General features: G+C 40.7%; 1 protein-coding gene across 1 annotated transcript in view; it reads left to right on the plus strand.

Moving 5' to 3' along the window:
- ITGB5 (integrin subunit beta 5) overlaps positions 1 to 22,746 on the plus strand; it is a 76,307-nt gene extending 53,561 nt beyond the window's left edge. Inside the window, exons 11-15 of the mRNA XM_060775020.2 lie at positions 13,928 to 14,150; positions 15,458 to 15,561; positions 19,529 to 19,645; positions 21,600 to 21,766; positions 22,210 to 22,746. Coding sequence (XP_060631003.2) covers positions 13,928 to 14,150; positions 15,458 to 15,561; positions 19,529 to 19,645; positions 21,600 to 21,766; positions 22,210 to 22,305 — 707 coding nt within the window. The 3' untranslated portion in view covers positions 22,306 to 22,746. The remainder of the gene's footprint in view (positions 1 to 13,927; positions 14,151 to 15,457; positions 15,562 to 19,528; positions 19,646 to 21,599; positions 21,767 to 22,209) is intronic.
- The last annotated feature ends 4,455 nt before the right edge of the window (positions 22,747 to 27,201 follow it).

Raw genomic sequence — 27,201 nt, forward strand, 5'->3', positions numbered from 1 at the left:
TCCTACTTTCACTTGAATTCCACTCCGAGTGAACCTTGAAAAGGACAAGGCCTGGCATGCCCCATTCACTGTCGCTCCATGGGGTCAAGATTCAGGTTGCTCAGGTTTAATCAGCACTGACAGGAGCAGCAGGAAGCGGCGTCTTGTTGTGTGTGCCCAGCATAGTACGCATTAAATGTTAAGGAGGATACTGCTGTATGTGGTGTCCCCCGGTATCACAGATATTGGGTTTTTCTTTTATTGCTGGGGATCTCTGCCTTTGTTTTGAGGTTGTCCAACTTGTAGCTTATGGGGGGGTGGGGGTGGGAATGCTTCTACTGCCCCTTCACAGAAATCTCTTTTCCCATTGTTGTCTCTTCTCTTTCATCACTTCTGGATTTCTTTTTGGAAAAGGTCAAGAGAGAGGTCACTTTTCCTGCAGAGAGCTATCTCTCGCCCCTCCTTCTAATAAGAAAATATAGCACTGCTAACATAACAGTTCTATTCTTAAGGAGGGTGACATTTTTTACTTGTCACACAGCTTGTAAAAACAACATATTTCTCCACAGCCCTAAGTTAGCGCAGACATGGACTGCACTGGATTTTGCCAACATGACAGAGCAAAGCTGTTCAATAGTTTATGGCTCCATTCTCAATAAAGGACTGTGTGCACCTGTATTTGTCAACCTGTTTTTACTCAGTCAGTCAGTCAGTCAGTCAGTCAAAAAAAATGCAATTGCCTCAGATTTGGACTTCCTCCACCTCTTATATTATTTGTCTCTCTGGGATTTAGCCTGGGAATAAATTATACAAACATAGAATCATGAGAAATATGCTGAACACAGCATATTATGTGAGAACACAGAAATGCCGGACCATTCTAACAACTACCATGTCAGACTATACAGGGAAGCCATTGAAATGCTCAAGCATGAGGACAATTTCAACAGAAAGGAAAAAAATGAAAATTAACAAAAGCTGGCTTAAATAAAACCTGTAAAGTCAGGACAGTAAATAAAGAACAATGCTCAAAAGCAGGGGAATTCCAGCTGGCAATCGGGGCCAGCTAAGACCTCCCAACAAAGGATTCTCCCAGTAGCAACCAGCCAGGATTTGAAGCTGCAAGACCATTCAATGCTAATCAAGGTGGCCAATTGCAACATCCACACTTGCCTCCAGCAGACAAGAGTTCTTTCTCCCACCTTGAACATTCCACATCTATATAAACTTCACTTGCCTAGTTTCCAGCAGACCCCACAACCTCTGAGGATGCCTGCTATAGATGTGGGTGAAACGTCAGGACAGAATGCTTCTAGACAATGGCCATACAGCCCGGAAAACTCACAGCACCCAGCCATGTGAAATATTTGCAGTTTGTGTAGTATAATGGCACAGTCCAAATGTATAGCCTTTTCTGCATTTTCAGCTATGTGACATCCCAAGTAAACACTCTTTGCCTCACAGGCACTCCCAAAACACACTCCTTTCACTCTGCACTGTTTTCCTCTTGCATTGGTGGGCACATCCACATAGTTCCATTTAGTAAAGGAGAAAATGCAAACAGCAGCAGCAGTGTGGGAATGGGATATTAAACCCTTGGCACTGGGTGGAAGCTGGGATGAATATAGCAGGAAGGATTAATCTTTAGTGTGCATGTTTTGACTCACTGGAAAAGCACTAAAGTCCTATCCTGAAATATCCTGTTCATTCATGTCTTCAACTGTAGAAAGGAGGAGCAACTGTTCTGCATCTGAATGAACCTGGCAGCAACTGTGAAGGCAGGGGATGTATAGATACAAGGCCTCTTAAGAAATTGATTCCTCTTTGCATGTACCAACATTTTAAAAGCCCCGAAAGACCATTCTATTCTAAATTCAGAGTACTGAAAAATGCTTATGTATGTCTAGGATAAAAAGTGAAGAATATTGAAAGTGATTTGGTGATGCAGAGCTTTTATCACTTAATTTCTCTTAATTCTCTCGAGGACACATGATTTTCTTCTGATGCTGTTGCTGTTAAAGCCTTTGCTTATGAAGATTTTTGAGGCTGGCATCTCTCTAAACCAGGGGCAGTGTGAGGCCCTCCATGTGTGTTGGACTACAAGTCCAAGCAGCTCAAATAGCTAATGGGAGGACTCGCTGGATTTGTCAGCTCAACAGCATCTAGAAGGCCACAGGCAAGTGCCAATTGAAGGCCTCCAGATTCCTTCATCATATGGACTTCCAAGACACAACTCTTAAGAGGCCATGATTCTGCTTCTGGCTTTGATGTATTTTTATTTTTAGAAGCAGAGTAGCCTGTTACATATTTCAAAGGTTGTTGCTTTTCCTGCTTTACCCAGTAAAAGTTACTGCAGGGGGTCTAGAGGAGGTATCAGCCACACACACACAAACTAGGGTGGTCCTGGTGGATGGGCACAGGTCACACCAAGGTTGCCCTTTGCTCAACTCTACTGATATGGTTGTTTAGCCAAGGATATGAGAGAACAAGAGATTTCAACAGTCCCAATTTTGTCAGGATTTGTTGACGGTCCAGTAATTCCAACCTCTTTTTCATCCTTGTTTTGTGTGACCAGGCAGTTGAAGGATAAATTTAACTGCTAGAGTTTAAAACTGCTCATAAATGTTCACTTCTCACCATCTGTGTAGCAGCCACTGTATTCTGGCCTTTAAAGGTTGTTTAAGGAATTTGACACAGAAACATAGACTGGTTTGCTCCCTTTATAATCATATTAGGTGAGGCAGAGTAGTTTGTGTGGTCTCCCACTCCGTAGCATTTTCAGCATAAAGGATTAATCCAGCCAGCCTAGTATAAATCAAATATAAGGACCAGTCATTCATGAATTGGAGGCACACAGTGAATAACTAGCTTTTCTATCATTTTTAAAACTGGAACAAGGAAATGTTCTGATGCCCATTGTATTTGCTCCTTCCCTGGAATATCTATAATCTTCTCTTCAGGTACATGAATATGTTCTTTTGAACATCTTCCAAATCCTTAATCTCCATAGGTGCTTTTGACATTTGAGGACTGTTGGTTTTCTTTTTTTTCTTTTTTGTTCAATTGCACCAGATGTTTGGATTGTTTTTGAATGCTCATTTGGTAAAGATCATACATTGGAATATAACTATTACAATTCTACTTCCTTCTCATTCCCCTGGCTGCCAGGGAAGAGGTGTAATTTAGACCATGGCTGCATCTACACTGTGGAATTAATGCAGTTTGGCACATTTTTACTGCCCTGGCTCAATGCTGTGGAATCATGGGAATTGAAAATTGGCGAGGTATCAACACTCTTTGGCAATGAAAGCTGAAGACAGGCATGTAGCCAGGGGGGGGGCTCGGGGGGCTTCAGCCCCCCCCGAAATTCTCATGGTGGTTCGCGAAAAGGCCTTACTGGTGCATTATTTAAACTGTTATGTTTATTCATATCATGATCTGATCACCATACTCAATATATCCCATATGTATGGGGGTATTGGGGTAATTATACAAAAGGTTTGCTAGGCTAGACCATCTTTCACTCAGACTCAGCCCCCCCCCCCGAAACTCAGCCCCCCCCAAACCCCCCCTGAAAATTTTTTTAGCCCCCCCCCGAAACGAAATCCTGGCTACGGGCCTGGCTGAAGACCTTGTAAAACTACAATTCCTTTGACAGTAAGAGTAATGCCAAACTGCATTAATTCTACAATGTAGATGCACTCCATAAAGTAACAGCTCAGTATAGGAAGAGAAAAGAAATCAGGGTTTGCTTTATGGATGGAGTGTGGCCTCCTTTTTCTTTCCTCAGAAGCCTACAGCAGCTGTGTTTTTGTGGTCTGAATTGACTCATCTCATCCTTTCCCAGCAGTAAGAAGCCACAGCTGCCTTTCCTGGGACCTGACAGCTGTAAAAGGGAGGTTGTGAGATGTAGTACAAGGGTGAGAGAATAGCTGCCCCATCAAATAAGGATAAAGGCACACACAAGTTGCACTTAGCATGCTCATATCAGTAACAGGTTGGTGAGGTGTGTATATGTGAGGGAGCATAAATACCTAGAGATACATCTGTGGGGATACCAAGGTGCTTGCTTATAAAGCTATTGTCCTCTCAACCCTACTATATGCCTGCGAAATGTGGACTGTCTACAGATGTCACATGCAACTCCTGGAACAATTCCATCAGCGTTGCCTCCGGAAAATCCTGCAAATCTCTTGGGAAGACAAGCGGACAAATGTTAGCATGCTGGAAGAAGCAAAGACCACCAGCATTGAAGCGATGGTCCTCCGCCATCAACTCCGCTGGGCCGGCCACGTTGTCCGGATGCTCAACCACCGTCTCCCAAAGTAGTTGCTCTATTCCGAACTCAAGAACAGAAAACGGAATATCGGAGGACAGGAAAAGAGATTTAAAGATGGGCTCAAAGCCAACCTTAAGAACTCTGGTATAGACACTGAGAACTGGGAAGCCCTGGCCCTTGAGCGCTCCAGTTGGAAGTCAGCTGTGACCAGTAGTGCTGTAGTATTTGAAGAGCCACAAATGGAGGGCAAAAGAGAAAAACATGCCAAGAGGAAGGCGCATCAAGCCAACCCCGACCTCCTTCCACCTGGAAACCGATGCCCTCACTGCGGGAGAAGATGCAGATCAAGAATAGGGCTCCACAGTCACCTGTGGACCCACTGCCAGGACACTACACTTGGAGGACTACGAGGGATCGCCTGACTAACTACCAAAAGAATAATGGGTTTGTTGACACAGAGATATCTTTCTGTTCTCTAACTTGTATGCCAAGACATGTACCTATATGTTTAGGCTTTTCAAGGATTAAAGCAGGAGTAACTAGGAGCAGAATAAGAATTACAGTGGATCTACTTCCCTTCTCTACTCTTGTTTACTTTTTTTAGGGACCTAAGTGTGTGCTGAAGGCAAGAAATACAGTGGCCCTTTCAATCAATTATCCTTTAATATGACATGAGCTTAAAGGAGAACAGCAAGCGGAGAGGCAATATACACAAGGACAGATTCAAGTATGGCTTGTTAAATCAAGTTGACATGGTGAAAACAGAAGTGAAGTATAAATCACACTGCCTGGTGGTGCATAAACATGAATGGGATACATGAATAAGATGTATTAGAAAGCATTGTTGCCAGTGCAAGGTTATCATAATGAAAAATCCAAATGGTTTTTTAAAAAGACATTCTGCATGTTTTCAGTGTGTGACAAAGGTGAGAACTCTATTGATTTGAAGCTTCTTGTCTGCAGAAAAAGAGGAACACAATACTTTTTGCAAAGAAAGGCCTTCATCTGGAGCACATTTGAAGAAATGCTAAATTAGTTCCAGTCCTTTCCTAACACTTGCTGAGGCCATCAAAACAAGGGTGTGTGTGTGATGGCTGGGGAAGCAAAGAGGAGTGAGACAATGATGACTTAGCCTGTATTTTGAAAAATACAGCGCATGACACTATGTAATTGGAAAATAAATATTGCAGACAAGCATCCTTGGGAATAGCTGGATGAATGCCACATTCCCTGCAAAATTACTAATGTGAGTGCTTGCTTCTTTCCCCATGATATTATATGCCTTAATAATTAATAGGATGAGTTTGGTGAAGTAATCTTTGCTCTTTCTGAAGTAAGGTTGGGTGTGGTTTCACTCTACATCATGAGCTCCACAGATTCTGTGGCTGGTTTGGCTTCTTTTTTATATGAAGAGCAGGTGAGATGCAGACCACCAGGATACTCAGAGATGGAACGGATGATGAAATATTGCGAACATGCATTGCTTTTACATGAGCATCATCAACTCTCTCTTGGTGATATACTGTATTTATATAACCATCATCAATGCTCTCTTCTCATTATTGATTATAGTGCATATCTCCCCTGATTTTTAGAATTCATACAGAGGAAAGAGGGGCAACAATGCAGAAAAGTTGAGCCAGTTTTATTTGTCCTGACCCTCAATAATTTTTCATGTGTAGCCTCCTCCATTTCTAAGTTTTAGCCAGAAAGCTCAGTAAAGTAGATTGCTTCATTTGTATTGCCACTCTGAGAATTACAAAAACTCATACGTAGGGCTGCCAGGTGAAATAAGGGACAAAATTCCTGTGCATTTAATGTATGAGTAGAAAAAGAAATGTCAGCAGGTGCTACTTGCATGATAAGCCAAACCTGCTGAAATTCCCTCTTTTAGAACCGTTAAAGGTGAAGGAGCCCTGAGTTATGTTTCACCTAGCAACCCTACTAACAGGAATGGGAGAAGTAGCTCTGTTTTATTTAGGGGCTTCTAGATTGTCAAAGTCTGTATCATATTTCAGATAATATAACAAATACAACTTGGCTCTTTCATGTATGTTCAATACCCATGCTAGATCACGACAAGAAGGAGCCCCTGGCGGGACTCCTGACTGACAGGTCAGTGGTCCGAATCCGGGGAGAATGGGTTGAACTCCCTCTGTCACCTCCCTATGAGGGCTCATGAGAGAAGGATCACACAAGAGTGGTAAAACATCAAACATCTGGGCATCCCCTGGGCAATGTCCTTGCAGACGGCCAATTCTCTCACACCAGAAGTGACTTGCAGTTTCTCAAGTCGCTCCTGACATGGAAAAAAAAGGCATGATGAGCACAGTTTTTTAATTCATATTTTTATTTTTATTTTTCAGTTTATTTTGTTTTGGTTCTCTTGAAATGCTGACTCTAGTTTTTTTTTTTTGTCTGCAGACGTTTTTAAAAAGTCATATTGTTCATAATAGGGTGGGTTTTCTTTTGTAGTGGCAGGCCATATTGTTTGATGTTTAACATTGACAAGACTTTTAATTGTTTTTTATCCTGTAATTTGGCTCATTCATTATCTTCTGTCTCCCCAAACAGAAGGAAGTGACCTGTGTAGATGCGCACATGCCTGCCTTTACAGTAATGACATTTTCCTTGCTCCCAATTGCCTTAATTTATGCATAGTTCCAGTTGGACAACCTCAAATTGTTCAGAGATTTACCAACTACATATGTATATTGGAAATGATGACCAGACTGTAATTCGTTCATGAAAATTTCATTTCTTTTGATTGGTTTTCTTTTTGCGCTGCTAATGCAGTAAAAATAGCAAGCAGAGCCCAGTGTTGTCTTACTGCAAATTCACTGCATATTTGGGTTGTTGTAGGTTTTTCGGGCTCTATGGCCATGTTCTAGAAGCATTCTCTCCTGACGTTTCACCTGCATCTATGGCAGGCCTCCTCAGAGGTTGTGAGGTCTCACAACCTCTGAGGAGGCCTGTCATAGATGCATGCGAAACGTCAGAAAAGAATGCTTCTAGAACATGGCCATACAGCCCGAAAAACTTACAACAAACCAGTGATTCTGGCCACGAAAGCCTTCAACAATTCACTGCATATCACTTGAGTTGATGCTTAGTTATTTGTGCCATTTAGGAATGCAGACAGAAGTTAAGGCTCCTGTCTTGCTGAGTAATGGAAAGAAGGGGAAGTTGCTTAAGTTGTTTGCCTAAGGAGGCACTCCTCCTTATTACACTCCCTTATAAATTCAAACATCCAGACCTTCCAAAGTTCAAAGCCTCTTCCTGTGTCTTTCTTTACAGATGACCTATTTTAATAGTTTTTCATATCCTATGTAATTTGTATCCCACTGCATATGAGCCCATTGAACCCCCTGGATAGCTAAGGGAATGAAGTCCCTCTGAAGCTACGTAAGGGTTGGTTGATGAAGATCCAGCCCAAGACAGATTAAGTAGAAAGCCTGTCTCTGGGAGGCAAATAGTATTATAATGCTTCCTCTTAACTAGTTGCTAAGGGCATAAGGATCCTTGCTTGTCTTAGCAGAGTTCCCATCTCTGTTCAAAAATGGCAACTAGATCACTACCGTGTAAGATACATGGGGTGATCCTTGGTGTTTCCATGTGGGCTATGTGAAAATGGAGCCATCCATTTTAATCTAATTGTAAAGCCCAGATGCAAATTATGAAGCCCTGCATGTGTCCCTGTGAACAAATTGCAGAAAACCACAGCGTGGAGGTTGGCATCTGAAGCTGTGCCAAATCTCTTTAATTGGACGGTGCTCTTGAGGCTTTTGTGAAAAGCCAAAGGCAGAGGAAGGGGGGAAGGGGAAGGGGAGGAGATGAGGGGGAGTTAGCCTCTTTAATGTGTCTTTTCATTTAACAAGGATGCATACAGAAAGCAGGGCAGCGGAGGCCAAGACAATATTGTGCCGAGTGCTTGAGCGACAGCGAGACTCAGCAGCGTATCTCTCCAGCCCTTGCTTTTGTTTTGTTTCATTAGCAGCAGTGGGCTGTTTCTCATAAATGTGTGGAATTTTGTGTGTCTGGCTCAGTCTCATCTCTCCATCCCACTGGTTGAGATGAGGAATGTATTTTGGTAAATGTAGGCTTGGTTTTGGGGCGAGGGGGAGAAGCTCTACCACTACTTTCTATCTTAACTGTTTTCTTGCTATTCAGAGACAAGGTTTTTCTGTTTCACTTGGTCTCTTCATATTTCCTGGGAGGTCAGAAGGTGGTGAAGTGCTGGTTGGTTAGGGAAAGGACAACTGCAGCCATGTATAAACATCATGGCTGAGATTCTGCATCAGGATTGCACTGAGTCAACTCTTGCATTTCAGTAAGGGCACTGCTGTTGCAATGATTATGCTACATGACCCTTGCATTGAACATCAACATTGCACAGCCAGAAACTGAACTTGAAGGAGTACTATCTTCCAGTTTCAGTAAGGGCTCCATGTGTGTGTCTCCCCTGAATTTGAATTGTAAGCATTTTCACATTGGATAAAAAATCCAGCAAACTGCATTGGAGCATTTGTGTAAACTTACAACACCACAAAGATTCATGCAATATTTCAGCACATGGTGTGGAAGCATTAGGCAAATCCTCTCCATCCTCACATATATCTCCTGTTCCAAAACTTCAATTTTAGTAAACCCTCTTCTCTCATGTGCTTGCAGTTGCATCAAGACAGTAGTCATAGTGTATTGGATTGCGAAAAAGAAACCTTACAGGATTGCTGCAATGAAAGCAGCTCAATCTTGTTTTCTTACTGTTGCAAATGAGAGACCAGATCCATAAGATCATGGTTTCCAAAGGCCTTCTGATCGTTGCATGTCCTCCTAGGCTTTAAACTTGTAGGTATGTTATCACTGGTCTTAACTTCATTGTAAAAAGAGTTTAGAATCATTATTATAGCCAATGTGTCAAAATGGAAGTGGAAAGCATTAAAGGTAAATTCAGGCAGTTTCCGAGTTACAAACATCCGACTTACAAATGACTAATAGTTAAAAACGGGGGTGAGACAACAGGAACTGAGAGAAATCTCCTCCTTGGAAGGGAAATTCATTCCTGGAAACGTTAGCATGGAGAAAAGGGATTTTCATTGAAGTTTTATCCCCAATCCTTGTTTCCACAGCAAGCCAGTTTTTCAAAATCTTATTCTCCCAGGAACAGAAAGTGAGGTGCAATCTTCTGAACAGGGTCACAGACAGCAAAACAAACACCACAGGTTAATCTCTTCATTCATCAAGGGATAATTCTCACATTGTTCTTTGACCACATGCAAATGTTGCAAAATTTGCTTGAATGTGAAGCTGTCATACCAAAGAGCTCATTTTCTCAGTTGGTCTCTGACATGAAACACATCACACCTGTCTTTGTTTTGATAAGACCGTGTCAATGTTACATATTATTACTATTGTAATTCACAGTAGTATCTATAAAGCAGCTCTGATCATAATATGAGTTGTTCACATACACCTGTTTCCTAAAAGTTTTTTTTACAGGGCTGTATGTATGCCTTAGCAGCTGCAGCACTGGCCTCTTTGGTGTTCCTACAAAGAAACCAAGATTCATGAAATCCACGCTGGATCAGGGTTGTAGTTAATTCCTTACTCTCTTGCCAATCACTGATGATATAAAGCACAGAGATTATCCAGAAAAGAGAGCTGCTGAAAATAGTACATGAAAGCCTTCCAATTAGCAATCTGCCATTTTTATAAAAGCACTTTAATAAAGTAGGCTATTAATTTTAAATAAAGCTTTCAGCTTACTGCTTTCAGCTGGAAATATTTGGTGTTTAATTTATGAGTCCGGATAGAAGAAACTGCTTACGGGGAAGTTGCATTTGGAGTATGAAAAGCATTTCTGCTAAACAGCATCAATCAATCAGATGGAAAAAACCCAAAGCAAATAATGTATTTGATTTTATAAAATGCAAAGCCACCGGTGGCACAGTGAGTTAATCCGCTGAGCTGCTAAACTTGTTGACCGAAAGGTCACAGGTTCGAATCCGGGGAGCGGCATGAGCTTTCACTGTCAGCCCCAGCTTCTGCCAACCTAGCAGTTCGACAACATGCAAATGTGAAACATGCAAATGTGAGTAGATCAGCTCCATGCAGTCATGCCAGCCACATGACCTTGGAGGTGTCTACAGACAATGCCGGCTCTTTGGCACCAACCCCCAGAGTCAGACGTGACTGGACAATGTCAGGGTAAAACCTTTACCTTTACCTACTAAAGAAAAATTACATATGCTAGAAAACAAGATGCATATATCTTGATGCTGTTTATAAACATAAATATATGTTTTGTATATGTTGAACAAAAATACGTTTTGAAACAACTTTTCTGGTTGTCTCCTTGCTGACATATGTTTGCCATTTCGTTTCAACTGAATATTCATAAAAAGAGTTAGGCTCTTCAGAGCTTTATATAAACATGCATTTTAAAGTCCCTGAAATAAGGAGAATATTATACTAGAAACCCCTTAGTCACTCAATCTTGGTATGTTACTTTGATCCTTATGTTGAACCACTAACCACTAGAATGCACTTTCTCTTTTTTCTTTTTTGATATTGGAATATTCAATATAACTAGGTAGATTTGTATATATGGCTATTGTAGCATTTATTTTAAAAGCAGGAATACTTCCCCAAGACACCCCATTACAAATAGTAAATGTTTCTGGTATGTATGCTTGTGTGTGTGTGTGCTCATACATGTTTGCGCGTACTTGTGTGCATGTATGTATACATAGAAAGAGAGAGAGAGATCTATCTACCTACCTACCTACCTACCTACCTATCTAAAAGTTTCCATGCAGAATCCACTAGGATTGGGAATTCTTCATGCCTCTGAGGGCCCTTCCACACAGCCCTATATCACGGAATATTAAGGCAGAAAATCCCACAATAGTTGCTTTGAACTAGGTTATCTGAGTCCACATTACAATATATTCAAGTTCAAAGCAGATAATGTGGGATTTTCTGCTTTGATATTCTGGGATATAGGGCTGTGTTGAAGGGCCCCAAGTTTTTTTTTTAAACTTACTATGGGCCCTTCCACACAGCCATATAACCCAGAATATTAAGGCAGATAATCCACAATATCGGCTTTGAACTGGATTATCTGAATCCACACTGCCATATAATCAATTTCAATGCGGATTTTATACAGCTATGTCGAAGGGGCCAAATTAATTAGAAACCAGAAGAAAGAGAGGGTCATGAACTGAACTATGCATGGGTCATGAACTGAACTATGCATTATTTGGTGACTTCTGAACTACGTATGTGTTTATTTTGTTTTTACATCAAGCCAGTACTGTCGTTCCAGCTGAGCTTATCCAGGCGCAGATGTTGTGCTTACAATAAGAGAAACAGTCCTGCAATGTATGAAATCAACTCTAGGGATGTGATGACATGACTGTCGGCATAAGCGCCAAACATGAATAACCATGTACTGTATCTGGGAAGAAGGGGAAGAGGGACAAATTACACACAGTGACTTGTAGATGTAGTCACATACATCTTGACTTCTCCACATTTTCTTGTGTCACAGCCTGGAATTGGTTTAAACTAACTAACAAAATTATAATTGGCCTTCTTGCCACTTGGTGCCCACAAATGTTGTGGAACTGCAAAGTACTTTTATTATGGCATTAAAGTTTAGTAAACAAAGCAAATTGGCATGTGTTTGTTGCATAAAATTCACTCTCACACACCAAATAGAAGAACCCTTGGCAGCGGTTATTGCACAGTTGGATAAGTCTTATTCGTCGTTCTTTTGCCCTTTTTGTCGATTCATCATGGTAACATTTCAACAGATGTGTTAAGCTGTATGTTGACTTCTGGTGAACACGTGTTTAGGTCTTGCAAAAGTTTCTCAAATTGGGTGTTTAGGGACATTGCCTTGTTGAAAAATGGCTCTCTATCCTCTTCCCCAAAGTCTCACAGACTGAAGCAGGTTTCCTATACCATTGAATTGCATTTAGCTCTATCAATATTGTTTCAGTCCTGAAGAGCCTTGATCCTAGACTTGTTTTGATAGCTCCTTGGTCTCCATTCTGCTGCTTTAAATAAGTTCTCCAGCAAACTCAGCAAATGTCCAGAAACAGGTGTCTTTAATCTGAGACCATCTGGCACTAGAATTGTTCACAAGCGGATTCAACTTCTTATGTGACTTCTTGGGGTTGTTGCCCAGAATTTATTGAGGCAAATCACAGTATTTCAATTGTGAATTAAAGTACAACAAAGTGTTGAACACTCAGAGATGTGTGAATATGATGCCATGCCATATGAACCCCACATGGTCCACCTAGTTTACTGTTCAGTTTCCTACAGGGCCACAACATAAATAATACATTCGTGTGGTGTTTTTTAAAGATAAATTCCCACTGAAAGGTCTGTAAATCATGTCCTAGCAGGGCTAGCTTAAGGTGTGTTTAGCCTGGAGAAGAAAACATTAAGAGATGTTTTTAAGGATGTCCCATTGACAGGGGGCAAGTTGTTTCCAGAGACTAGGAAATGGAGCAATAGATTTAAACTACAGGAAAGAAAGATTTCACTTAAACATTAGGAAGAACATCCTGATAGTAAGAACTGTTTGGCAATGGAACATGCTGTGTGGGAGCTCCTTCCCCTATGAAATTAGATCAGCCCCCTATTATCACTGAACAAAGGAGACATTTGTTCAGCGATAATATTTGTTGGGTCATTTTGGATGATTGACTATCTGCCAGAATTATTCCTGGGATAGAATAGGGTAACTCTGAGATATACCATGAGTGAAGGAGAGAGTAGTAAACAAAATATTGTGAGCTGATGAATTATGAAATACTAGCTGTCCCCTGCCACGTGCTGCTATGGCCCAGTCTGTGTATATGTGGTTTGTGTGTGTATATATGTCTATATGTGTTATAATGTATTTTTTATTTTTAAGTCTCTTCCGCTGTTTTTCAGGGTTTTTATAAGTGTTGGTCACTTGTTGGCATGATAGGTGTATTGTGTCCAAATTTGGTGTCAATTCGCCCCATGGTTTTTGAGTTATGTTAATCCCACAAACGAACATTACATTTTTATTTATATAGAGTAACTTATAACTTGTTCAAAGCCACACTAAAAAGTTTTGGCCATGGCGAGATTTCAATTACATATCCAGGGTTGGTTTTCTATCATTCTGTTTATTATGCCATTACAAGTCCCACTTTTCTATCATTCTGGAGCTTGGAGTTCTCTTCTGAGCTTGTGCAGTGACCAAAATCTTCCTCCAACTCTCACTTTTGACTACAGAAGCCTCCCATTGAGTGGCCAGTGAAGAGGAGAGGGTATTGGGGGTCCTCTGGGGATCTCAGCAGATTGTCATTTATCATTATTGTATGCCTGGCTATAAAGGTATAATTGGATGCTTCTCCAGTGCTCAGTAGTCTCCACTGGTCACTCAATGGCCATGGAGAAGGAATTCCTGCAGCTAAAAACTGGACTTGATGATAAGCCGAATGGGGAAGAATCTTGTAATTGCAAATATGGGAATTTTACACTGTCTCCACAATGCAAGATATTAGCAATAAAGTATACTGGTTATTTACTCCGTACTGGATTTTGACCTGCTTATGGAACTGTGAATCCATTTCATTATCAGTTCAAATGAGTTGTTCTTATTTCTATTGCCTTTAGGTCATGGAGAATGCCACTGCGGGGAATGCAAGTGCCACCGTGGTTACGTTGGGGACAACTGCAACTGCTCAACAGAGACACAGGCATGCCTTTCCAATGATGGTCAAATGTGCAGTGGAAGAGGGAACTGCATCTGTGGGAAATGCCAGTGCACAGAGCCTGGTGCCTTTGGGGAGACCTGTGAGAAGTGTCCCACCTGCCCAGGTGTCTGCAGCACTAAAAGGTAGTGTGCCAGCAAGCTAAAGTGCAGTCCCTTGACATGGCAAATTGATGATAGGATCTCATTGGTGGTACTAGAGCCATGTTCAAGTCCATGCATCCTCTTATATGAAGTTTGAAATGGCTTACTGTAGACAGAACATATCTCAGGCTTTTCATTTATTAAGTCTCAAGCTCCATTTTTGGCAAGTGAAAGATCTCTGGTAATAGAATTGGGAAGGATCTATGTTTAAGAGGCTCGGCAGGTCCACTTGTCAGAAGTCAACAGTCTCAGACTTGCACAGTAATCTATTTAGCTTGCATTCATTTTATTGCATTTAAAGATAGTATATTGTTTCTGGACTGCAAGATCTTTAAGACCTCTTCTTCCCACTATAAATGCAAACACATTCCCCATGCATTATAGCCGGTCAGGCATTTGACTGATATTTTTCACCATTTCCTCAAGGACAGGAGATTCATGGAACCATAATGTGTAACATGTATATTGTATGTTGAAAGACATTAAAGAGCCATTACATTAATGCAAAATTAGCAAAAGGAACCTGCACTGTCATATCAAGTTAGTCATACCAAGTTGATTCAGTCTTAAGAGGCAGCAATGCCTTTAATTTTCTGTCCTGCTTGTATTTGCTTCCAAAAGTCAAAGAGCAGGCTGTTTCCAATGTGTAGGACTCCAGCAATCATCGCCAAAGTTATTTCTATCACTAGCCCCTTCATTCTTTTATGAGGATGTTTACAGAGGGATTCAAGCTCAGTTAACTTCCACTACAAGATCCAAAGGAGTTACTTCAAGCTGATTCAGGGGTAAAACAACCATAATCTTCTCTAAGGATAACATAATTTTTTTGTTGGGCACAGTTTAATGTTAAGGAGGTTGTAGGCCAATGCATTGGTTGTCATTTCCAAAAGGTGCCATGGACAATGACTGGCCACTGATCATAAATATGTTGCTTATGAAACTACATCCCACTTGAAGAAAGCACTGGATCCTAGGGCACCACAGCAATTTTGAAGTGAATTCTAACATTAAAGAGGGATTGTTGCTAAACATAATTTTGGCTCCTGTGATATGGGCTATCTCCTTCACATCCTAGTTGCTTAAGCTAAAAATATTAAGTCCTGTAGCGTCTCCTTACATATTTGGGGAAAATATTGCAGTAACTTATTTGTCAAAGTAGTCCAGATTGCTTTGTGGTTGCTACAGAAAAAAAAAAGATTTTGTTTGAGTAGAAACCTGGTGGGCAGGCTTGAAATACAAGTGAAGTTGGAAGCCTTGCTGATTGTTCTCCTCTGATTCCTCTTTCAAAGGGATTGCATTGAGTGTATGCTGTTTAACTCGGGAAGGCTAGCCGACAACCAAACCTGCCAAAAACACTGCAGGGACGAGATCATTACACGAGTAGATGTTCTCAGTAAGTACTACTGTAGCACAAACAAATATTCCTAATCATCACTGTATGTTTGAGAGCCAATTATGAAAAAAAACATACCTCAAAAGGAGTGAGTCTGCATGTGTGACAGACTGCACTCACCAGCAACCGGGTTCTCTTCATGTGAAGAAAATTCCCCTGGAGAAGGTCCCATGCTAGCATTATGTCCAGAAAAAGATTCATTTTTTCAACTCAGGAGGTAGGAGTTCCCGAGAACTGTATAACTTCTAACATGTTTTTGACGTCCTCCATCCCTCTTCTCACTTTCATGAATCATGAACTGTTTGCTCCATTCTCATTCACAGTGTTCTGATGTTTGGAAGATAGTTTGTTAACTTTAAATGTTGACATCTCCAAGTCATGATTATCAGATAACAAAGCAAAGAGATTTGGAGAACCAGTGTCTGGTAGATATTTCTCTAGATGGAGCCAGTGACTTTAGCATAGGACAACATGTATTCAGTATGCATATTCAACAGCTCTTGAATTTTGTAGGTTTATCTTTACTGGAGCCCCTGGTGGCGCAGTGGAATAAAGCACTGAGCTGTTGACCTTGCTGGCTGAAAGGTCACAGGTTCGAATCTGGGGAGCAGCATGAGCTCCCCCTATTGGCCCCAGCTTCTACCAATCTAGCAGTTCAAAAACATGTAAATGTGAGTAGATCAATAGGTACTGCCTTGACGAGAAGGTAAGGTAACAGGATCGAATGCCAGCCACATGACCTAGGAGGTGTCTAGGGACAATGCTGGCTCTTTGGCTTAGAAATGGAGATGAGCACCAACCCACAGAGTCGGACACGACTGAACTTAGTACCAGGGGAAAACCTTTACCATTACTATCTTTACTGGAGTGAAGTATGTGCAGCTGCTGCATGTATGACCCTGCATCATGCAATGGGTCTGGATGACATTTTTGTCCATTCCAGTGTTACGCTTATATGCACTGTACATTTTAGCCTCTAAGCTATAACAGCTCGTACATTTCATCTGAGTTGTGTTAAACATTTTTGTCACATTGTATTTTCCCCTCCCTCACTTGTGTGTCTGTTCAAATGCAAGACACACAGAAAAGAGGAAGCTATTCCAGCTGTTGGATGTTTCAGCCATACTTGTGACATCTGCTACTTTAGTTCACATCTGCCCATTACAGACTATAAGTTTTTATCTGTGGAAATGTTGCAAAATACTCTTTTCTCGGTGGTATGTGATCAGTTTTTTTCTTTCTGCTGTTTTTGAAATTCTTTTTTGCTATTTACAAATGACTCTGCTATCTGCTCTCCAGTCTGTCTGTCTGTCTTTCCGAAACAAATTCAGCTTTTTTTTAAAAAAAATGTCATGGCATAAAAAATGGCAATAGAGGTTTTGTGGCAGCACATTTTAACAGTGATTCAGGCTCAAAACTGCCATTTGCAACATTTCTGACTTCTTAAAGAACAGATGCCTACCAACCACAAAAAGCTAATTTCAGATAACTATATACATACAGATAACCCTATAATGCAGTTTTAGAAAGAAATGGCTTTCCAAACTCACGTTTAAGCTCCATAAAGATAAAATAGTAAAAAATCTGTGATGAATTTCATGCAGAGTTCTTTTTAGGTAAAAGGAACAATTACAAATTGTTGGAGAACCAAGTTTGGAGGTGAGTTGCTTGAAGGTCTAGTGTCTCCTTGGTAGGTTTGCAGCAGACACTGATTCTATAGCTTCTGCAACCACTTTCTAGACAAGGCATTCAATCTGGTTTATTGAACCAGTTATTAATATTTTCATATGGGTTGTTGTAGGTTTTTTCAGGCTATTTTCATATATTTTTCATTTTAGGGGGAAATGGCAAATGATCAGCCATGTGAAATGATATGTGACACATTGAAAGGAGCAGATTGAGAGTTTAATTATAAGGCAGACGTGAGGGTTTAAATTTTGAATGATGTCTATTTGTGGTGCTATGAGATTAAACATTTACAGCACAACCCTGTGCATGATTACATGGATCCAAGTCCCTCTTGGTTCGGAGGTGCTCACTCCAAAGCAGGATTCACTAGGACTAATGTTCTCCTCAAGTAGTGATTTCTATGTTAAGTATAGTTGTCTGTGGCACAATATGCATTGCAAAATATAGCTAAAGTACATGACTGTTTCTCTTCTAGATCAGCCTCTGCATTCTGATGGTGGTGACCTGTCCTTATACAACCCACTAGAAAAATGCTTAAAACCAGTGAGGAGGGGCAGAATATACTTTAGTAAATAAACAATAAAACCACAATCTCCACCACTTTTTCCATTCCAGTTTCCCTCCCATTCAGCCATTTCCATAGATAAAACCGTTCTGTACATTTTTAGAACACAAATTATGTGAATGGATTGCAGTTTGGATAATATCTCCACTTTGTCAGCATTCTGCAACCATAATTCTTGCAGTCAAAGGGAGGATTCAGAGATTAAATAAACAGAGCATGTGAGCAGTGGGCCTTCTCACCATTGTTTGTATCTCATATCCTTGTGGCTGCGATTTATGTTTTGTTTTTACTAAACCTGCATTTTTAGCCTTAAATCTGCTGTGTAGTTCTCTTAGTGAAACAAACACTGTAGTTACGTTTGAAATGATCAGAGGAGTCTACAATGTTTAGGAACCATGGCAATTATTGTTTGGAGTGCATTTGAGTTCAGTTGCTGCTGTAATCCAGCTAGCAGAGAGAGAGAAAAATGACCTGAGATCCACACATCTCCTTATACCCATACCCAACAACGAAGCTCCATTTGTGAACAAATAACATTTTCTCAGTGTTGTTTTTTCATGTGGCAGATAGGTAAATAAGACAGGCCTTCACCATTTTCACTTGCTGGCTTTGAAACTCTTTGGCCAAAATAGCAACTTGAACTTTGTCCCATATTGCATTCCATTATACAGTGGACACTTTGGGATGAACTATTGATTTTTTAAAGGCGCCTCTTGCTATGATTCTGTTACAACACTGTTCACTGAAATTTCAGATATTGAAGCATAGCCTGGCAATACTGTAAAAAAATGTTTTTATTGATTCTGTTGCTAGCCCAAATGGAAAGATAGGTATATATAATGTGTGTGTGTGTGTGTGTAAATATTTTGAAGACGAATAATAAGATAGTGCAGTTCCATGTCAGTGCTAGAATTAGAAACCAGATGTTCTATTCTGCCAGGCCAAACAAATGTGGAAGAGAAAATGTGAAACCATCTGATGATATTCATTCACTTGGCTCACCTTGCCTCCCCCAGTTCTCTTAATATACTTTATCACAGCACAAATTTCTATAATGCATACCATTAAGGTTTTCAGTGCTGAGTCTTTAATTCCTCTTTCCCCAAAATGAATGGCAAACATAAGCTTATTTCTAGACAATTGCTGCTTCAATACAGACCAGTAAAAGGAAGTGAGACTTCCTTTTCAAGGAAACATTTCCAAGTTTCAGCTTTGCTTGGCTTTCTTTCAGAGACATGTTAATTCATCATCTTTTAGTAGCATAGAGCCATAGCAACATTTCTTTTGCAATCTCTGTGTTTTCTTTTATCAGTGGGTTTCTCAATAATCAGGCATGAAGTTAAGCAACAGGGTTAGATCCTTCTCCCACCCACTCTGTGTTAACAGTTTTTAAAAATATAATTTTGGATGTTTGAATTGTTCTATAATGCACTCCATATGTTCCGGCACAGGAAGCCTCTCATACTGAAAGAAATCCAGAGCCTCCTGAGAACAAAAATCCCAACATACACTTCCATTTCTGGGGCTGAAAAAAATGTATTTTGAACACATGTTGTTCTACACTGAACAAATGCCCAGCAAAATAAGCAGAATAGTCATTTGGAACCCTTATAGTTTTGAATACTACTCAAAGTATGCTGCAGTATACTAGCCTATGTTTGTATGTTCTCCTGTTGAGAAAAGGCATTTTGCATTTTCTTAATTTTGTTCTAGAAACCGATGACCCACACTCGGTGCTGTGTGCCTACCCAGTGAAGGACTGTGTGATGAAGTTCACATATTCAGAACTTGCCAACGGAAAGACCAATATCACCATTCTCAAAGAACCAGGTAGTTGTCGTGTGCCATGAGACACGGAGAATTAATATGACAGATTCTGTTATGACATTTATTTTCCACCACAAAAGGGTTACTTGATGTTTCAGGGATATTTTTAAAGTATATTTTGGACATGATCACTAAATATCTGTGCTTCCCACTGTAACGTGTGCACTTCTGTTGTTTTTACTAAGCTACCTTGGAGGGATAGAAGTTTTAGATCTTTATATCATTCTCACTGGAGGGAAAATATACAGAAATCGGCTTAGGCAGACAGAGTAGCCCATAGAGGGAAGGACAAATGCCAATTGAGAAGCACAAGGTATCTTACGGATCCCCAGAAAGGGATGATGACTTATTGAACTTTCTTCAGTTTGCATACACAGTGAAACAATTGGCGCTTATAGACTCCACACCCATCCCACATGCTGGTTAAGCTTAGAACTGACTATGATCAGAGTGAAAAGGAATTTAGATAATTCAAAATATAGAACAGCAGTCCAATAACTTTTGTAGTTTAACATTAATTTCTTGATGCTCATACTTGGGCAAGCTATAGAGTTGTAGTTTAGGCCAAAGATCAAAAGCCTCCATTTCTACTCCTGGGAATGGATTCCATATTCTTAGCTTTCAGATGCCCCTCATAAATAATTACTTGTAGAAGAAATTGCCGCATGAGAAATTAGTGCATATGAATGCCAAACAAATGCACAGCATGGAAAGCTTTCCTTCTTTCTGGTCCAAAGTACAGTCCTCCCTGTGTTGCTGGAACTCACAACACAACATAATGTCACTGTTCATGGCTGCTGCATCACTAGTTTTCCTAGCTGGATGGGGATTCAAGACATGTAATGGGGCATAGCAAACATAATTTCCCAATCCAGTACAACAGCGGGGTTGCACATGTACAATATTTTTTTAACAAAAGATCAGAATAACCCTACTTTTCTGTAGAGAATTTTGCCCTTGCCCCATCTTCGTCCTGAAGACCTTCACTTCCTATGTTTATGTGACTCTTGGCTGTTGGAAGTGCCAACGCAACATCCATTTCTATGTGCAATTCCATGCAGCTACCAGTGTGTGCATAGATATAGATCCTTGCTCGGCTGATTAAATCTCATTATTGTAGTTCTGGAGTAGAAAGTATGCAAATGTAATCATTAGAAATGTAACCCATTAATAGTTCATTGTTTTTGGTGAATGTGGACTCTGTTAGGGCTTCAGATCCCATCAGCTAGATGAGTGATTGCGGCCTTTCCTGGTAAGAAACAATGGAAGCCAAGGGAAACAAATACTGTAGTAACAACAACAACAATTTTATGTATATTCTGCCCTTTCTCCCTGGAGGGACTCGGGGCGGATTCCAAACATAAAAGGCAAGCATTCAATGCCTGATAATAAAAATTCAGCCATGATAACAAAAATGACAACCCAACATATAAGAGCAAGTTATAACTTAACAACTAAAATTAAATGAAAAATGCAACCATGCTTTAGTCCCTGAAGCATGGTGTGTATGTGTGTAAATCATTATTCCTCACACAGGAAGCTTAAAACGCAATGAGTTAGATGAGAGATGATGAGAGCTGCAGCCCAAGTAAAGTACCACTTGTTCCCCAAGTCTGGATTGGTTAGTTTTTGAACCAGGGTTCACAATAACATTGCATTATTATAGATGTTCTTGTGCGAACTTTGGGAATTGCTGTTGTAGTTGTGCAAACTCCAAGACTTGTACCTTCCCACATCTTGACAAACTATATCATCTCTAGGAATTTTCTTGTCCTCCAGGGTGACTATGCTAATTTATGTGAAAGTTCTTCATTTTAATGGAGTTCATTATCCATGGTTTTCTGTTTCTATGGGAAATTCTTGTACTGTGGGTTGTACTGTAACTTCTTTTTGATTTTGAATGTTTTGTTGACCCAGTGCAAATAATAAATAGTGCTGTATTTCTTCTCTGTATCAGAATGCAGTACAGCCCCTGATGCCATGATGATCTTACTAGCAGTAGTAGGCAGCATTGTCTTCCTGGGCCTTATCCTCCTAGCCATTTGGAAACTGCTGGTCACTATTCATGACAGGCGGGAATTTGCAAGGTTCCAAAGTGAGCGTTCCCGAGCAAGATATGAAATGGTAAGAACAGCTTATGAGGGAATCGGGAAAGAGCTTGAAAAGGTGTAAATATTCATAGTTGAAATAGGGATATATTTTATACTTAAGTATGAAAAAATGCTGATGATTGGGTAACAGGTGATCAGAAATGGCCCCTACATATTTTGGTCTGTGCAATTGGGCAGTATTATCCTTTGGGGCTGGGGGTGGAGTTGTATCAAACCAAAAATGGCAGGTATAAGGAACCTGTGAATCTCAGAGGTTCTGGGAGAAAGTGCAGCTCTTGCAAGCTGTCCACACTGGAATACACAGAATATTGTTGTCAGAGCCTAACAAAATAGCTTCTTTGGAAGCATGAACTGGCTCCCTTTAGACTATTTTGTGGCCTTTATTAGTAGTTACTTATTCGTAAAGTTAACAATCATTGTTAAAGCACTTTATTGATATGGTTTTCCTTCTCCTAGGCTTCAAACCCTCTTTACCGCAAGCCCATTTCCACACACAGCTTAGATTTCACATTCAACAAGCTCAACAGGACCTATAATGGAACAGTTGATTGATGAGAATGCTAGAAGATGATGGATGAGAGAAATGGAAGGCTTGATAACTGTTTGGCTTCCTCAGCACTTCCCTCATGGACAACGGATTCTCTGCAAGGGGACAGTATCTTAAAAGAAGGCTTGGCTATCCGGCATGGGCTTTTATTTGCACGTTAAGGACAGAGAGCCAGTGCCCCACCTGCTCTTCATATCTTTAAGCTGTTCTTGTTCGCCTGGATCCTTTTGATGCCTTGGAAGTGCCAGAAATTCAGACAGCGTGCCATATAACAAGCTTCAGCCATCTGTCAGTATGACAGGGTACACAGGTCCTATTGATAGGGACACTGTATTGCTGACAGTGTTTAGGGGAAAGCTAGCATTGGGACAAGCAATTTTTTCAAACAACCTGGTGTTATTATTTTTAGAATAATTTTTTATAAAAAAATAAAGCAACTGCACATATATGTATTGTTAATTTCATTTATTTCCTTGTCTTCACAAATGCAACTCTGTAGAATTGATATCCCTGGATCCAAAGTTCCACCTTAATATTTAAGAATAACTACCACCGCTTAAGATCACCAAAGAGGTCAGAGCAAAATCTCTGGTCCTGTTGAACATTAAATAAATTCTCCAGTTGTATTGACAAGCTGGAATGTGTCCAGAGGAGGGCGACTAAAATGATCAAGGGTCTGGAGAACAAGCCCTATGAGGAGCGGCTTAGGGAACTGGGCATGTTTAGCCTGAAGAAGAGAAGGCTGAGAGGAGATATGATAGCCATGTATAAATATGTGAGAGGAAGCCACAGGGAGGAGGGAGCAAGCTTGTTTTCTGCTTCCTTGGAGACTAGGACGCGGAACAATGGCTTCAAACTACAAGAGAGGAGATTCCATCTGAACATGAGGAAGAACTTCCTGACTGTGAGAGCCGTTCAGCAGTGGAACTCTCTGCCCCGGTGTGGTGGAGGCGCCTTCTTTGGAAGCTTTTAAGCAGAGGCTGGATGGCCATTTGTCAGGGGTGATTTGAATGCAATATTCCTGCTTCTTGGCAGGGGGTTGGACTGGATGGCCCATGAGGTCTCTTCCAACTCTTTGATTCTATGATTCTATTTAATATCACACTGTGGCCAGGGTAAGTCTAAGTGAATAAAGTGATTCTATGGCCCTAAACTTTGGAAAAATGGGCCAGAATCTTGCTGAGGATTTAGTAATGGCATAAACACCATAGTTACAATACTACACAATGAATTCTGTTCTGACCCCCATTGCTAATACCCACTTGCTAGAAAGCAGACAACGCATTCAACAGAAAAAGGGTTTTCTATTTTCCTGTTCCTTGAGAAGCAACTAACTGATGCTACTCCTTACCAGAAGTGATCTACGGTGTCCTGGGCAGAAATTGAGTCCCTGTCACAGTTCTTCTTCCTGTGATCAAGGGGTGGGAGTTTCCAACACCTGCTTCCCAATAACACGATTCCCCATGGCAATCACAGTAGCAACTTCCTGGTACGCGGGGATTGGGGGACCTTCATGCACTCTACATAGCTCCCAAAGTAAGGGCTATGTGTACACTGTGAATATGAAAGAGTCATGAGTGTGTAAATCTAGGCCATGCATTCATAACTGCCTAATAGGATTCTGAATACAAAAAAGCTTTGAGGTGAGAATAAGGTTTGGAGTGGGTGGGCATCCAGTTGTTGGATTCCCAGTTTCACTAGCCTTGGCTAGCATAGTGCTGGGGGTTCAATCCAACATCATCTGGAGCAGACTTGTACAACCTACAGCCCTCCAGGAGTTTTGGACTTCAGCTCCCAGAATTCCTGGTCATTGGAACAGCTGGCTAAAGCTTCTGGGAGTTGGAGACCCAAACATCCAGAGGGCTGCAGGTTGTGCAGGCCTGATCTGGAGGGCATGAATCCTATTTCTGCTCTAAATGAAGAATGGAGCATACCATTCAAACTGGGAAATTCAATGACTGGGAACTAGAAAGTATGGAAATGCTGCTCAAGAACAATTTTATTGAACATAACAAAAGGTCAGACTGCAAGGCACTTGAATATATCTAAGTGACCTATCCACCAGGCAACAACCAGAGAAATATCATAGCAGAATTTTATAGTAGAATCTTTTGAATGTTACTGTTGTTCTGTAAGGCTCACTATAGTGCAATCATATAATTGTTTGGCAGGAGTTTTGTAGAAAAAAAAAAGTCCATTGTTTTGACTTGGATAGTTTGCCCTGCAGCAGTGTTAGGCCACTTTAAATTGCTACTACAAACCTTATGTGTTTTTTATTTACTGCTCAATTGTTTTAGCATTCCATTTAGGCTCAAGGCTTTTAAAGGTCTTTGGGAAAAATGTACCAAAATAGATGCACTGCATATAAAAATAGATCAAATTATATCCAGGTGTTGTTTACAAAAGAAAGTGGGATAGAATTTGTGACATTTGCATTTAAACCACATCGACCAACTTATTTGCAAAAAATTAAGTAAGCCACTATGGAATATATGATCCACAGTAGGAAAGTAGCAAGCATTTGGCTACTGGCAAAGGAACTTTACCTATATTCCAGTGGAAAAACTGTAAATTTTATGTGTATGTAGTCAAGAATATGGCTTCAGAGTTGTGAAAAATCATGTAGAAGCTTATTGAAGCAACCATTTTGGCAGCAAGTGCCTCTGGATCACAGTAGCAAAGATTCTTCAACTAGAGATGCATATTGTCCAGCCACCTAATAGTTCAGAATTTTTTTTTTCTGATTTATCAAAACTCAACATAAAAATAATTTAAGCATTAGTATAGGAAAATCAAATAGTGATTACCAATTGAGTTCTTCAGTTTCACTGCAATTCATTTGTTCTCGCCTACATTATTATGCATATAAGTTCTTATAAATTCTGACCTAGTTCCCATGCTCCTAATACAATCTGGATGGACAGCTGGAAGTATATGTCAAAGAACATAAACAGTCAAAGCATATTAGAGAAAGTGACTTTAAATTCAGAATTCAGAGTCACCTGAATGGGGGGGGGAGGGGGGTTGTTCTCTAATAATATGTGATCACTGGCTAAACCCAAGTTAAGTAGGAAGGTTCAAATATAAAATATAATTGTTTGTATGACTGCTGCATCCTAATAGTGGTTTCTCTTGGAATATAAACTGGGAAAGAGGGATCAGAAGCAAAATAAGAAAAACCTTCTTTTGTTAAAACAGAGCATCCCACTTATTCATTTGTAACTGAGTTTCTATCTAAGACATTCATGCCTCATTCAACAATTACAAATAATTGAGATAGCTTTAAACCAGAAATTATCCCCTAGTGTCCCTTTTGAAGGGAATATGTTCTTTTTCTGCACCTTGCTCACTTAACACAATGCAGTGAACATTATTTTTACAAGTGACCCTAAATGCTGGCCAGGTCCCTCGTGAGGTCTTAGCATCTGTGGGTAACTGCTAAGGTACAGGGTATGGTATATTTTGGGTTGTTGTAGGTTTTTCCGGGCTATATGTCCATGTTCTAGAGGCATTTTCTCCTGACGTTTTGCCTGCATCTATGGCAAGCATCCTCAGAGGTAGTGAGGATGCTTGCCATAGATCACTACCTCACTACCTCTGAGGATGCTTGCCATAGATGCAGGCGAAACGTCAGGAGACAATGCCTCTAGAACATGGACATATAGCCCGGAAAAACCTACAACAACCCAGTGATTCCGGCCATGAAAGCCTTCGACAATACATGGTATATTTTGCTAATGCCTGCCACACATAATGCCTAGTTCTCCAAGCAGCTCCAGGCAGAAGGGCCTGATCACTTTTTCCATTTTTCTACAATGTCAACAGTGGCTGTGAGAATTTGAAAGAAGCATTCAGTTCTTTATATACTTTATCCCTGCAGCAAACAGATATACAAGGGAGTCTACAAGGCAACACTTGGTCAAAAACTAGAGGTGGTCTTTATTCTGATTTATGGTCCTTGTTCAGAATCCCTGATAAAATGCTACTTCTCCATTCAGCTGATAGAGGAATCGGTCATAGTCATAGTCACACTCACCTTATCCCCCCATTGCTGTAAGTTGTAGGAAATTCTCAAGTTGTCAAGAGGAGCTGGAAGCACAATATCCAACCATTTGTGGCAGGCCCAGTGGTAGGTGGTTTTTTCCCCCATGGCCCCACAACCTCTGTGTGTCTCTTCCTTTTTAACTTCAGCCCCATCTCCACTGCCCATTTAATGTAGTTCAAGGCAAATTCTCACAAAAGTGCATGAAACAAAGCCCTGAATGTGAAGCAGCGCTTAGTAGTTTATGTAATCACAATTCGGGCCTCAAACTAGTTCCAGGATTTCCTGTGTCATCATCTGCACAGCAAATCCATAATCATCATCATCATCAGCATAATCAGCATCACCAGCACCATCATCATATTTACTGAATTATCACTGTAGATGTGCCCCTCTACAGTGATAAACCTGCCTGCCTGTGTTCTTTTCCCTGTCCAATACATACTCAGCTGCCCCTCTAAGAAATGTTCATGCTATAGCCTAGATCAGCGTTTCTCAACCTGGGGGTTGGGACCCCTGGGGGGGGGGGGGGGAGGTCGCAAGGATGTGTCAGAGGGGTCACCAAAGACCATCAGAAAACACAGTAATTTCTGTTGGTCATGAGGGTTCTGTGTGGGAAGTTTGGCCCAATTCTATTGTTGGTAGGGTTCAGAATGCTCTTTGATTGCAGGTGAACTATAAATCCCAGCAACTACAACTCCCAAATGTCAAGGTCTATTTTCCCCAAACTCCACCAGTGTTCACATTTGGGCTTATTGAGTATTTGTGCCAAGTTTGGTCCAGATCCATCACTGTTTGAGTCCACGGTGCTCTCTGGATGTAGGTGAACTACAATTCCAAAACTCAACCTTTCCAGTAT

Source organism: Anolis sagrei, chromosome 1, assembly GCF_037176765.1.
Source record: "Anolis sagrei isolate rAnoSag1 chromosome 1, rAnoSag1.mat, whole genome shotgun sequence".
Taxonomy (NCBI): domain Eukaryota; kingdom Metazoa; phylum Chordata; class Lepidosauria; order Squamata; family Dactyloidae; genus Anolis; species Anolis sagrei.